General features: G+C 46.0%; 1 protein-coding gene across 50 annotated transcripts in view; it reads left to right on the top strand.

Moving 5' to 3' along the window:
* Nucleotides 1–15,187, top strand: part of ppp4r4 (protein phosphatase 4, regulatory subunit 4) — a 45,637-nt gene that overhangs the window by 23,907 nt on the left and 6,543 nt on the right. For 49 of the 50 annotated variants that reach the window (XM_044329454.1, XM_044329427.1, XM_044329463.1 and 46 more), the window contains 12 exons: nucleotides 4,770–4,889; nucleotides 5,268–5,345; nucleotides 5,722–5,805; nucleotides 8,993–9,166; nucleotides 9,272–9,377; nucleotides 9,552–9,699; nucleotides 9,794–9,938; nucleotides 11,806–11,844; nucleotides 11,946–12,017; nucleotides 12,096–12,159; nucleotides 12,304–12,378; nucleotides 12,652–12,742. In XM_044329454.1, coding sequence (XP_044185389.1) covers nucleotides 4,770–4,889; nucleotides 5,268–5,345; nucleotides 5,722–5,805; nucleotides 8,993–9,166; nucleotides 9,272–9,377; nucleotides 9,552–9,699; nucleotides 9,794–9,938; nucleotides 11,806–11,844; nucleotides 11,946–12,017; nucleotides 12,096–12,159; nucleotides 12,304–12,378; nucleotides 12,652–12,742 — 1,196 coding nt within the window. The remainder of the gene's footprint in view (nucleotides 1–4,769; nucleotides 4,890–5,267; nucleotides 5,346–5,721; nucleotides 5,806–8,992; nucleotides 9,167–9,271; nucleotides 9,378–9,551; nucleotides 9,700–9,793; nucleotides 9,939–11,805; nucleotides 11,845–11,945; nucleotides 12,018–12,095; nucleotides 12,160–12,303; nucleotides 12,379–12,651; nucleotides 12,743–15,187) is intronic. The other variant, XM_044329472.1, reaches the window with a different exon arrangement.

Below are 15,187 nucleotides of genomic sequence, written 5' to 3'. Positions count from 1 at the left end.
AGCAGCGCAAGTGTCTCTGCTAGCTGAAGACCGATGCAGTTGTCATGTTCCCGTCCAGCACCCACATTGTTTAAATAGCAAATGCATTTGCGCCCATCTGAGCACCCATTAGCCTGTTGGTCTTAAAATGAGGTGTGGTCAGACGCATTGTTGGTGCACTGCTGTCTTGAGGCAGCGGAAAGCGATTCTACAATTGACCAACAAAAATCTGGTCTGAAGTTTATGGCGCAGTGTTTCACTGTTATTTTAAGGCACATTATCAAGACAGTAATATGCGTCTACATAGGCAGGTGCATAACATTCACTCTGCTTGTTACACACACATGGACGTGCAGCAGCAGATTATAAATAAAAGGATTACAATGTGAAAGATTATTATTGTGTAGGCTACATTAACATTTTAAAAAATACATGTCATAATGGTTAGTCATAATATTTATCAGAATTAGCTAATCGGATGAAATTGTGTAATTATTTGACCATATTATGGCAACACATGTAGGTATTTAAACAGACCCGTCAGGTTGAGGATGTCTGTCAAGACCGAGCAAACGGATTTCAATAACGGATCAGATACAGATCGATTTTCCTGCTGCATCAGTACATGAGGACATGAGGAACACATGAGGAACACATGAGGAACACATGGGGAACACATGAGGAACACATGAGGAACACATGAGGAACACATGGGGAACACATGAGGAACACATGAGGAACACATGAGGAACACATGGGGAACACATGAGGAACACATGAGGAACACATGGGGAACACATGAGGAACACATGAGGAACACATGAGGAACACATGGGGAACACATGAGGAACACATGAGGAACACATGGGGAACACATGAGGAACACATGGGGAACACATGAGGAACACATGAGGAACACATGGGGAACACATGGGGAACACATGGGGAACACATGGGGAACACATGAGGAACACATGAGGAACACATGAGGAACACATGGGGAACACATGGGGAACACATGGGGAACACATGGGGAACACATGAGGAACACATGAGGAACACATGGGGAACACATGGGGAACACATGAGGAACACATGAGGAACACATGGGGAACACATGGGGAACACATGAGGAACACATGGGGAACACATGAGGAACACATGGGGAACACATGAGGAACACATGGGGAACACATGGGGAACACATGAGGAACACATGAGGAACACATGAGGAACACATGGGGAACACATGAGGAACACATGAGGAACACATGGGGAACACATGGGGAACACATGGGGAACACATGGGGAACACATGAGGAACACATGAGGAACACATGGGGAACACATGAGGAACACATGAGGAACACATGAGGAACACATGGGGAACACATGAGGAACACATGAGGAACACATGGGGAACACATGGGGAACACATGAGGAACACATGAGGAACACATGAGGAACACATGGGGAACACATGGGGAACACATGAGGAACACATGGGGAAATAAACGAGGTGAAAACAATGATTAAACTAAAGAAGGAAGGAACTCTGAACAGCTTCCAGCTGCTGTTAGCAGCAGGATCAGCACCTTGGAGAGCTCATCAAGTCCTGATAACTGCTGATGATTCTTTACATGATTCAAATTAATGATTTAATTTCTGAACAATATTTAACAAATATTCTTTTTTTGAGACATTTTTGAGATAACAGTGATCAGGTTTTCATATTTTCAGCAGATAAAACGCTGCTGATTTGACCTGTTACTTTTCAAGAGAAACAAAGCTGTAATTAAAAAATTAAACCTTCTCAGAAAACAAATGAAAAGAAATTTTCAAACAAATGAATGAACAAGATCTTAAACTGGTGGTCTGGGGCTGACCACGGGACGGTCCAGGAGCAGCAGGGGCCAGTGTGCTCGTTATGGATCGTGCACTTTCACTTCATGCACGAGCAGATCCCCTTCCTCTGCAGAGAAGCGTTCCATCTTACCACTTGGCAAATGTGCCGTCATAATAGCAATCTGCCGAGGTGCAAGAACACCTGGCTTTTAAAGGGAAGAAACCTCGAGCAGAACCGGGCTCTAGGTGGGCACCATCTGCCTGGGAGACACAGAGAAGCATAATAACAATCATAACAATTATAACAATAATAATAGAAATATGATAGAAATATGACTATTAATAATAATAGTGGGAGTGGGTGTCGAGGCAGGACACCCACAGGGCCACGCCGTCCATAACCAGGGGGTCAAAGTCCCTCATCCTGTGTGACGAGAAAGCACAAAAACTCCAGGGTAAAAGCTCAATTAGTAACATGCATTAACGGTACATGTATGAATGGAGAGGAGGAGGAGAGAGGAGCTCAGTGCATCATGGGAAGTCTCCCAGCAGTCTAGGCCTATAGCAGCATAACTAAGGGCTGATCCAAGGCGAGCCTGGTCGGCCCTAACTATAAGCTTTATCAAAAAGGAAAGTTTTTAGCCTACTCTTAAACATAGAGAGGGTGTCTGCACCCCGGACCCAATCTGGAAGATGGTTCCACAGGAGAGGAGCCTGATAGCTGAAGGCTCTGCCTCCCATTCTACTTTTAAAGACTGTAGGAACCACCAGTAAGCTGCATACTGGGAGCGCAGTGTTCTAGTGGGATAATACGGTACTATGAGCTCTTCAAGATATGATGGTGTCTGACCATTAAGGGCTTTGTAAGTTAGGAGAAGGATTTTAAATTCTATTCTAGATTTTACAGGAAGCCAATGCAGCGAAGCTAAAATGGGAGAAATGTGGTCTCTTTTTCTAGTTTTAGTCAGAACACGTGCAGCTGCATTCTGGACCAGCTGGAGAGTCTTTAGAGACTTTGGGGACAGACACAGTCTCTATGTGGTTTTGGGGACAGACAGTCTCTATGTGGTTTTGGGGACAGACAGTCTCTCAGACAGTCTCTATGTGGTTTTGGGGACAGACACAGTCTCTATGTGGTTTTGGGGACAGACGCGGTCTCTATGTGGTTTTGGGGACAGACAGTCTCTATGTGGTTTTGGGGACAGACACAGTCTCTATGTGGTTTTGGGGACAGACACAGTCTCTATGTGGTTTTGGGGACAGACAGTCTCTATGTGGTTTTGGGGACAGACACGGTCTCTATGTGGTTTTGGGGACAGACACGGTCTCTATGTGGTTTTGGGGACAGACGCAGTCTCTATGTGGTTTTGGGGACAGACACGGTCTCTATGTGGTTTTGGGGACAGACACGGTCTCTATGTGGTTTTGGGGACAGACACGGTCTCTATGTGGTTTTGGGGACAGACACGGTCTCTATGTGGTTTTGGGGACAGACGCGGTCTCTATGTGGTTTTGGGGACAGACGTGGTCTCTATGTGGTTTTGGGGACAGACACAGTCTCTATGTGGTTTTGGGGACAGACACAGTCTCTATGTGGTTTTGGGGACAGACAGTCTCTATGTGGTTTTGGGGACAGACACAGTCTCTATGTGGTTTTGGGGACAGACGTGGTCTCTATGTGGTTTTGGGGACAGACACAGTCTCTATGTGGTTTTGGGGACAGACAGTCTCTATGTGGTTTTGGGGACAGACGTGGTCTCTATGTGGTTTTGGGTGGGTAACTGCTCTAATGGAAGCGTGTAGGACTGCAGCTCTGCTTCCTGGTCTCAGCTCTGGGTTGTCATGGTTTTGGTCTACTAATAAACTCAGCCATATTTCTAGATATGAGAGCAGCTCCATCCAGAGTGGGATGTATGCCGTCTCTCCTAACCAGACCAGGTCTTCCCCAGAAAGTCTGCCAGTTATCTATGAAGCCCACATCGTTTGCTGGACACCACCTCGACAGCCAGCGGTTGAATGATGACATGCGGCTGTACATGACATCACTGGTCAGATTAGGCAGCGGTCCAGAGGAAACTACAGAGTCCAACATTGTCTTTGCATATGTTCACATCGAGTCAACATTAAATTTGGTGACCTCTGATTGGCGTATCGGGAGTCGTTCCCATCAACATGAATAACAATCGTTCCATATTTACGTTTATTCTTAGCCAGCAGTTTTAAATTTGACTCAGTGTCGCCCGCTCTGGTCCCAGGAATACATTTAACTATGGCTGCTGGTGTCGCTAACTTCACGTTTCTGACTATGGAGCTGCCAATAATCAGAGCTGGTTTCTCAGCAGGTGTGTTGCTGAGGGGGGAGAACCAGTTAGAAACTGGTTGGTGGTGAACCGTGGGCTTCTGCTTAGGGCTATGCTTCCTTCGGACAGTCACCCAGACACCCTGGCTTCCCGGCTGCTCGGGAACTACTGGGGGAGTGGGAGCTATGCTAGGTCGGCCCGCACCGGATACTGGGGGCTGGCTAACTATATTAGCTACTGATTGGTTTTCTGTGGTGCGGAGCCGCACTTCCAATTCACTGAGCCTTGCCTCCAGTGCTGCAAATAAACTACATTTATTACACGTACCACTATTCACTATATAAATAAAATTGATTTGAAAAATAAAAATTGACATTTATCATTGTACTTAATAAATGTAGAGAGAGGAGAGGGGGAAAGGGGACTGGAGGGAAACAACAGAAAGTTTCTACTGAGTTCAGTCAGAAGCTGAACTGAAAACAAACAGTCGCTGCTCTGTTGTTATCTAGCTTACAATTTAAAGTAAACACAAATGATCCGGTGGTCAAACTCACACAAATAACACAAACGAAAATTTGCTTCACTTTCTGTCTGAGCGCAGCACAGGTTGATCTGTCACCTGTCTCTCTCTCTGTCTGTCTGCAGGCCATGGTGGTGTTTGCTGACCCGTCTCACTTTCTGTCTGAGTTGTACCCGTCTCTCTGCAGTCTGTGTTGTGACCCAGAGGTCAGCGTTCGGCGAAGTGCTGCAGCCAGTTTCCACCAGGTGAGAGCGAACGTCTTCTGTCCTCAGAGACCGGCTGTAAGCCGTCAGCTCGTCCAATCAGCACCAGACGTTATCATCAAACAAACTTCAGCTGTTACAAACACAAAACAAGCGACTATAGACTCACACACAGCAGCTGTACCAGCGGGGGGGGGCACTGCAGTGCTGACCATAACCTGTCTGTCTTCAGGTTCTGACTCTGTTTCTAAAGTCTAATACTTGCACATATATATTTATATAAATAATATATAATGTAACCACAGTGCTCTGATGCTGTCTTTACTAATGTCACATGATGCTGTCTTTACTAATGTCACATGATGCTGTCTTTATTAATGTCACATGATGGCTCCGCCTCTCCCCGCCCCTTCCTGTCAGGTGGTGAAGCTGCTCGGTTCAAACGTCCAGTTGGTCCACAAAGAGCTTCTGGCTCTGCTACAGGACGATGCTCTGGAGGTGAGAGGCCGAGCCCCCTGCCGCACTGCTCCACCAATCAGGATGCTCCATTCTCCTCAGTTTCTAACCTGTAAACCATCAGCAGTGAGCTGAGTGTTTGTTGTACTTACTGATGTTTATTGATCATTTCATTCATGTGCTGCTTAAAGAATCATCACACAGTCTGACCTCTGACCCACAGTCTGACCTCTGACCCACAGTCTGACCTCTGACCCACAATCTGACCTCTGACCCACAGTCTGACCTCTGACCCACAGTCTGACCTCTGACCCACAATCTGACCTCTGACTGACAGAGAACATTGAAGTGTTTTATCTGATGTTCAGGTGTTTGTTTTATACCTGCAGCAGCTCTGATTGTGGTTGTTGTTGCTCAGGTGTTGGATGCTCTGATGAATCACCTGGAGGAAACTCTGGAGGCGGTTCTATCCAGAGGAGAGAACCTGACGCTGGACAACAAGGTTAGAAAACTAAAACCAGTCCTGGTTCTCTAGTTCTCCTGTGGTTCGTCTGTGTTCTCTGGTTCTCTACTATAACCTTGCTGCATGCTGGAGGTTTGGGGGGAACAATAATTTCATCTTTCAAGAGTTGCTCAATAATGAGAGTCATGCCTTCTTCTACATCAGGTTTCAGAGGATACTGTCATTTGTTGGGCCTGTAATCTGATTCAGGAACCACAGCTAGAGGAGTGGCATCTTTTATCAGACCCATGTGAGTTGCCCACAACTGTTTAGGAACCTCCTCCAATACTGGATGGGTACTTTTAGACTCAGAAATGTCCATCAGAAAATTATGGACCACAGTAGGAAAGTTCACCTTCTAACCTGTGGCTAAATCAGTGATACAACTGCACATACCTACACCTTGTAATGCCATTCCTACATCATGGTCTGACAGTGCTGATGATCTAGCCGCAGCAACATGTGGGACGCCAGTCTTCCAAAACTATTTCATCTCATTTAAATCAACAAGCAAAGCAACAAAATCCGATGTGACCATAATACCATTACCCGGCAACCTTTCCACTCTTTCTCAAACTGTCCATCTGCACCTACATATGCTACATAAGACACACACCTATAGGTGTTGAAATCGTACTTTAACATCAGTTTTCATCAGTATGGGCCTCAACAAAATCATACACTTCTCATATAACTGGAGAGGGATCAATATCCCAACAATAATCATACCTAGGAACAGTTGGGGAATGGCACACCACAACAGCTGAAGGTTCGTCAATGGAGTACGATTTTATTAGTTTTTTTGTTGTTTTTTCAACACTAACCCTTTTTAGTGCAAACAGTCAGGCCCAGAGCACATAACCAGTCTCATCCTGCCAGATTTACTGGACATTCTGGGATAATGACAGATGAATGCTGTGCATTTGAAACACCAGTCTTTGCACTTCATAGGTGTTCCTGAGACTCAAATGCAAGTCTTAGTTCTTTGAGACATTTGAGAGGCTTCTGTTGTTGATCTCAATGATGACTCAGTAGCGGTGGCGGACTCAGGCTGTCTCAAGGGCAGCGGCGGAAAAATATAAAGGGCATCTGATACATTCAATGGGCCCCCACTTCACCATGACTTCCTCCCATTCAATGCACCCTACAGGGCACCTTTTTCACTGAAAGGGCACCCAATCCTGCACTTCAGTATGTTAGACTTGCACTTCTGTTCACTAGAAGGGCAGCCATACAGAACCTCCAGCTCATCCCATTACAACAGCATCATGGGGCACTGCATTACATCCTCTTCATTCACAGGGCGCTATCACATTTCCTTCCACTGAAAGGGCACGATGAGGACTCTTCATTCCAGACTGTCACATAATAGAGGCTCTGTAGGGCATTTCATCCTGATTTACCCATAACTAGACCGTCATTACAGGACTTTCTCTCCTTTGTGGGGCACCTTAGAGGGCACTTTATCATGTTTGCTTAGCAGTCCAGCATATAGTGGGTGGAATGACCCATAGATGGTACTACAGCAACTCCTTTACTATCTGATCCTATGGATGTAACCTCCTGCAGCTCCATTTTCCACCTGAAGGGTTAGGGTTAATGTTCCTCCTCTGGTGACTGTTGTTGTTGTTGTTGGTGTCCAACAGGGGAGCTCCATCTCCCAGCTGTGGAGGATTTATCCTTCATGATGATAATATAACACTCATTCAGTGCTAATGGTGCTCCAGACTCCAACAGACTTTAACATATACTCATCTTCCCTGTCAGGGGGCTCTTGGGTAATAAATTGTGCCTGTCAATTCCTCTACAAGACTCTCGGGCGTCATCCACACCCCAAGAAACAAACGCTGTAAAACTTTCTGTTTCTCTCTCCCACAACTTGCTCAGTTCACTTGTCATTAACTTTCTTAGAGAGATGTGCTTTAGCGTGAATTAGATGTGTTCTTAATTTTGAACTCAAATCTCTTTTTTTCAAAGTCCTCAGAGAGACATGATGAAAACTCCCACACTGAGGAAACCATGAATATTTAAGCCACTTTGGCAAAAAAAGGTGTGGCAACAGAACCATATTTCTGACGGCTGTTATTGGCACCCATAGCGATCCTGTTATACATGACTTTATATCAGTGTATCCAATTATACAATGCACTATATATATATATATATATATATATATATATATATATATATATATATATATACACACACACACTTGGTTGCCCAGCTTCTTCTGGTGCACACAGTCCAGTCACTTGAGACACTCAGTCCCACAAATTATATTTACAGGCTCCGCTGTTTGTCTGTGGTGTGCAGCAGTCATCTGAGGTCCAGCATGTAGCCCTCCTGTTGTCCTCAGGACGAAGAACAGTATCCTGACTAAACTTTTACATATACCAGTCTGCTATAATCCATCAACATATTTTCCTTTGATCTCAACTATAGTTAGAATAATTCATAATTTCTTAGTCAGGATACTGTTTTGAAACCATTTCAGTTCTTTTGATGACAGCACATAATGACACCTGTTATCCTCGGGTCAATTTTAAGGGTTTTTTTGTGGGTTAAAGGGAGAGTATAATTAGCCAACGAGCACCAGCTGTGCCAATCAACTCACCTGGCACTGCTCTGCCATCTCCATACCTCTCTCCTGCAGCTGAACACCAACCACCAAATAGATATAGATAGATATATAGATATATACAGATATACATATGTAATTCTATGATGTCAAAACACTGTTCTTACAACAAAACAGCTTTTAATAAGAAAAAAAGAAAGAAAACCCTCTTTTATCTTAAATTCTTAATTACTGAGATGCAACAGCCCTTTCTAAACAAATAGTATTTAAACAAAACTTCAACAAACACCAGTGCATATTTCAAAGCTAAGCTCATTTACTTTTAGAATCTGAAAATAGTAAATAAATGCAGTTTGCATATATGCACAAGTTACATGCGCCATTTAATTCCCTGTAACCCACTAAATGGCTGAGACCACTTACTGTTGTCCCATTTACTAAGAGAATGACCTCAGCTGTCAAGTAAAAAAAACCCACTTACATGGGGTTGAGGTTCCTCAGTCTCCGAGGACTGTCCCGGTTGTGGACCTGTCAACCTTCTCGAGAAAAGGTTCCTCTGGCTCATCTGTTTTCCTCTGTGTTGCTGTGGTTCCTTTGGTTTCTCTGCAGTTCCCAGAGTTGCTGTCGGCTCTGCTGTTGGCGGAACAGAAAGTTGGATGTTCTCTGCGTTGGCGGCTGCATGAGAAGCTGCTGCAACGTTACAGCTGCCTGGCCAGACTGCTGCCTGGAGAACTGCTACACCAAAGCTTCTCCCCTCGCATCTTTGTCATCCTCACCACCAACGTCAGTACAGCATGACATGACACAACACGATATGATACGATAAGACATGATCAGGTAAACCCTGTGAACAGACAGCTGACAGTCCTCGGGTTGCTGTGGTTGCAGAAGGTGTTGCCGGTGCAGAAGGAAGCAGCTCGAACATTCTGCACATTCCTCCGCTACAACCGCAAACAGGAGCAGCGTCAGGAGATGATGGAGCGGCTGATCCAAGGTCAGAACTTTGCACCTTCAGGCTCAGGTGTCACATATGCATAGGTGACCCGAGTTGCAGTCACAGTCCTTACAATGGTCCATGTGTACAAGACAGTAACAGGAACAGTGAGAACACATCAGAACCTGAAACACTGACAGACCTGTTTTGGTGTGTTTCTATGTGGATCCTCAGACCTGGCTCAGGGGCGGAGCTACTGGAACCGGCTGAGGTTCCTGGATGTCTGTGAAATGGCCACCGAGATTTTCTCCCGGAAATACTTCAACAAACACTTCCTGATTCCGGCACTGGAGCTGGTCCATGACCCCGTCGCCAACGTCAGGTAACTCAGCCGGTTCTGTCCAGTGAGGCGGGTCAGATATGTCTGTGTGAAATCACATGTAACACACCTGTCTGCCTGTTCACCTGTCTGTCAGGTACAAGCTGTGCCAGTTGTTGCCCCGGTTGCGTTCGTCGCTCCGCCTGCCAGCTGACAAACAGCTGCTGCAGCAGCTCGACTTCTGTGTCCAGAAGCTGCTCTGCAGAGAGAAAGACAAGGATGTGGTGGCCACCATCCGCCAGGTAACACCTGCACTACCTGACTAATCTGCCAGGTAACACCTGCACTACCTGACTAATCTGCCAGGTAACACCTGCACTACCTGACTAATCTGCCAGGTAACACCTGTACTACCTGACTCATCTGCCAGGTAACACCTGTACTACCTGACTAATCTGCCAGGTAACACCTGTACTACCTGACTAATCTGCCAGGTAACACCTGTACTACCTGACTCATCTGCCAGGTAACACCTGTACTACCTGACTAATCTGCCAGGTAACACCTGCACTACCTGACTCATCTGCCAGGTAACACCTGTACTACCTGACTAATCTGCCAAGTAACACCTGCACTACCTGACTAATCTGCCAGGTAACACCTGCGCTACCTGACTAATCTGCCAAGTAACACCTGCACTACCTGACTAATCTGCCAGGTAACACCTGCACTACCTGACTAATCTGCCAGGTAACACCTGCACTACCTGACTAATCTGCCAGGTAACACCTGCACTACCTGACTCATCTGCCAGGTAACACCTGTACTACCTGACTCATCTGCCAGGTAACACCTGTACTACCTGACTAATCTGCCAGGTAACACCTGTACTACCTGACTCATCTGCCAGGTAACACCTGTACTACCTGACTAATCTGCCAAGTAACACCTGCACTACCTGACTAATCTGCCAGGTAACACCTGCGCTACCTGACTAATCTGCCAAGTAACACCTGCACTACCTGACTAATCTGCCAGGTAACACCTGCGCTACCTGACTAATCTGCCAAGTAACACCTGCACTACCTGACTAATCTGCCAGGTAACACCTGCACTACCTGACTAATCTGCCAGGTAACACCTGTACTACCTGACTAATCTGCCAGGTAACACCTGTACTACCTGACTCATCTGCCAGGTAACACCTGTACTACCTGACTCATCTGCCAGGTAACACCTGTGCTACCTGACTAATCTGCCAGGTAACACCTGTACTACCTGACTCATCTGCCAGGTAACACCTGTACTACCTGACTCATCTGCCAGGTAACACCTGCACTACCTGACTCATCTGCCAAGTAACACCTGTACTACCTGACTAATCTGCCAGGTAACACCTGTACTACCTGACTAATCTGCCAAGTAACACCTGTACTACCTGACTAATCTGCCAAGTAACACCTGCACTACCTGACTAATCTGCCAGGTAACACCTGCGCTACCTGACTAATCTGCCAAGTAACACCTGCACTACCTGACTAATCTGCCAGGTAACACCTGCACTACCTGACTAATCTGCCAGGTAACACCTGCACTACCTGACTAATCTGCCAGGTAACACCTGCACTACCTGACTCATCTGCCAGGTAACACCTGCACTACCTGACTAATCTGCCAGGTAACACCTGCGCTACCTGACTAATCTGCCAGGTAACACCTGCACTACCTGACTCATCTGCCAGGTAACACCTGTACTACCTGACCCATCCAAAGACCAGTCCAGACCCCGTCAGAGGACTCTACAGGTCTGACATGAATCTGGTCTACAGAGACCAGTCCAGATCAGATACTTGTACCATCCAAAAGAATCACCTGATGCAACACAGTTGTACGTATTAGTTACCATGGCAACATCTTCTACCTGGTGAACCTGAACAATCACGTTGACTCTTATTTCACTTTGTTGGTTCAAAACACAAGAAGTTTCACTATTTAGACCTGAGTCAGTTATTGATGAATGAATCATTAAATAAAGACAAACTTCAGGCTGCATGACGCCAGATGTTCATTCATAGACGTCTTAAATATTTGAACATCAGTTTTGCTGCTTTGCGTTGTTAAATGATGAATAATCTCTGATGGATGAACTGTTTTCATAATGTTTTTCAGACAGTGTTGGAACTGGACAAACTGGACCTCACAGAGCCAGTAAGCAGCATATGTTCATATGTTCATGAGACCTGAAGTGTGAAGAAGTCACAGCTGAGAGTTTGGCTCGACTGTAACCTTCATGTGGTGTCTGTTTGCAGTTTCACAAACGACAGGAGAAGGATTTACTGGACCAGAAGAAAGAGAAGGAAGAGACTCTGCTGCTGGAGATGGTGAGTCTAAAGCTGACAGTTCACCCTCAGTCTGAATCACTTCCTGTCTTGTTTTAATGACATCTCCTGTGTGGTCAGGAACAGCTGGAGCGCCAGCAGAGCGACGGCAAACTCAACTCTGAAAAACACACCGAGAGAAAACGTGAGCAGACCTGCTGCATGTTTTATTTTTGCTGATATGACTCAGAAGTTTTTACTCTGCTGTATGAGGATTTGTAATAAAGTGTATTCATCCAAGTGTGTCTTTGCTTTGTAGTCCAGTGTGTAAACCACCTTTGTTTGACAGGAAGAGACAGTAAGACCAGTCTGTCTGCAACCAAGTCTATGTCTGTGTCTTCGTCTGGAGCTGCCGGGTCCTCTGGTAAGAACAGCATGCTGCAACTGTCACAAGAAAACGGTTTATCTGTTTATCTGTGAATGTCCAGCAGAATCCTTTTTTTCTTTGTAAGACTTTGTAACAGTTTGTAAAATCTTGTAGCAGTCCGTTTGGTGCATACATGATGTTTTCAGGCTCAGTTCTTGCAGTGAAAACTGAAGCACGCGTCACAGGGTATTGAAACATCGATCATCTGTGTGTTGCAGAATACATGATGATGATGATGATGATGATGATGATTTCTTCTTCCTCATGCAGGTAAAGAGATGAGGAGGGCTAAACTGTCTCGGAGTCGATCCCTCAGCAGTCAGCCAACGACTTCCAAACCTGCCAATTCGGACAGACCTCTGTAAGACCTCCTGAATGTCACACAGTAACTTAACACCAGCTACAGCTCGAGTTAGGGTCAGCTTGAGGTCAGTAGGTGGACCCTGTACTGGACTGCGGTGGCTCAGAGGGAGCTGTGGTGCAGGCTCATTTATAGCTGCTGTGTACTTGGAAAGCTGCGTCCATCACTTCCCACGAAAACCTCAGTATTTGTAAAAACAAACAGGAGAATGTGGCAGCTCTGAGCAGGTGGGCTGACATGGTGGAGGCAGGTGAAGAGGTGAACTGAGGGCCGGTTTTATAATGATCCTCCTCACACACTTCATATCAAATATCATAGATCCACTGTATCATTAACATTCAGGCCAGCAGTGTTACATGTTTGTGCTCATAGAGAGACATAACTATTCCAACAGCACCTTTCAACATAAAATAAAATACCCCCCTACAACTGTCTGACCACTTCGTTATTCAATTCACGATCACCTTACCAGGACATCCTTATGTTGCTCCACAAATGGTCTCTTTCCACCGCAACATCCGGTCCCTCACACCAACTCAACTCTCCAATGAGGTATTGGCCACCCTGCCTCCTCATAACGTATTTTCCTCACTCGTGGTCAATAAAGCTACAGACACACTCTGTTCCTCACTAGCCTCCTCTCTTAACAATCTCTGCCCTCTAACATCCAAACCTGCTCGCATCACCCCTCCCAGTCCAGGGCTCACTGAGGTCATCAGAGAGCAAAGGGCAGAACTCAGAGCAGCAGAGAGAAAATGACGGAAATCCAGAGAGTCCACTGACCTCAGTGACTATCAGGGTCTCCCAGCATCATTCTCCTCCAGTTTAAAAACTGCTAAGACCACTTTCTATCAGAACCAGATCTGTGGCGCCTCAGACACTCAGAAAATATTCTCTGCTTTTAACTCACTCCTCAATCCGCCTCCTCCTCCGCCCTCCACTCTGCTCACTGCTGACATGTTCGCCTCGTTCTTTACTGGTAAGGTCTCTGCCATCAGTAACCAGTTCACTGATCCTGACCAACCCAGTCTGCAGCTGCCAGCTAACAGGGCCACACTGTCCTCATTCTCCCCTCTGACCGAGGAGGAAGTCTCCACACTTCTGCTGGACTCCCGTCCCCCTACCTGTCCACTGGACCCAAAACCATCCAACCTTCTACAGACCATTTCCCCAACAATTAACCCCACAGTAACACACGTCTTCAACTCCTCACTTACAACGTGAGGAGTTGCTGAAATGTGGTGTTTTCCCCACCACATTTAAGCAAGCTCGATTCACCCCGCTGCTCAAAAAACCTACACTCAACCCAGCCCAGATTGAAAACTACGGACTGGTTTCACTCCTGCCCTTCCTGTCAAAAATATTTCAGCACACAGTCTTTAACCAAGTCTCTGAATTCCTTTCTGAGAACAACCTGTACGACCCGAATCAGTCCGGTTTTAAGCGCCGTCACTCTACTGAGACTGCACTCCTGTCGGTTATGGAATCAGTGCGTTCCACAAGAGCTGCTGGTCAGCCCTCAGCTCTACTGCTACTGGACCTGTCAGCTGCCTTTGATACAGTCAACCACCAAATCCTCCTCTCCACACTCACTGAGCTTGGTATCTTAGGATCTGCCCTCCGCTGGTTCATGTCCTACCTGTCAGGGAGATATTTTAGAGTATCTTAGAGAAGTGTCCAAACTGCACAACTTATCCACAGGAGTTCCTCAAGGGTCAGTGCTTGGTCCCCTTCTTTTCTCTATATACACCACCTCACTTGGCCCAATCATCCGCTTCCATGGTTTCTCATACCATTGCTATGCTGACGATACCCAGTTCTTCCTGTCATTCCCGCCGGAAGACCACAAAGTCTCAGCTAGGCTCTCATCATGCCTTACAGATATATCAGCATGGATGAAAGAACGCCACCTTCAACTCAACCTCTCTAAGACCGAGCCCCTTGTCATCCCAGCCAGTCCCCCCATATAACAAAACATCAGCATCCAGGTCTACACTCCCTCCCCCTCACTACACTCTGCCAATGAAAGACGCTTGGTTCCACAACAGGACCCTAAGTCGCTAGCTAGTCTCTTCTCCTCTGTAGTTCCCCGGTGGCGGAACGAGTTACCAAACTCGGTTCGATCTGCAGAGTCCCTCTCAATCTTTAAAACTTTAAAACTTTAAAAAAATCTCTGCAATTTATGCACTCTGAGCGTTGCCTCAGTGCACCGCCTGTTGGCACCTACGTCCTATCAGACTCAAACTTAAGCTTTATGACACTTACTGGTGTTGTGTCTCCTGACTGGATCCCTGTTTGTGTTGGATCAGCTCTCAGATGTACGTCGCTCTGGATAAAAGTGTCTGTTAAATGAAATTGTAAATTGTAAATTGTAAATATTTGAAGAGACAAACCAACTTAGATCTTAACCAGCTTCATCTGCGATTTATTGACCTATGATTGAAA

This window comes from Thunnus albacares, chromosome 16 (genome assembly GCF_914725855.1).
Source record: "Thunnus albacares chromosome 16, fThuAlb1.1, whole genome shotgun sequence".
NCBI classification, from domain to species: Eukaryota; Metazoa; Chordata; class Actinopteri; order Scombriformes; family Scombridae; genus Thunnus; species Thunnus albacares.
The sequence above is the reverse complement of the archived record's forward strand: the minus strand, read 5'-3'. Positions and strand labels throughout refer to the sequence as shown.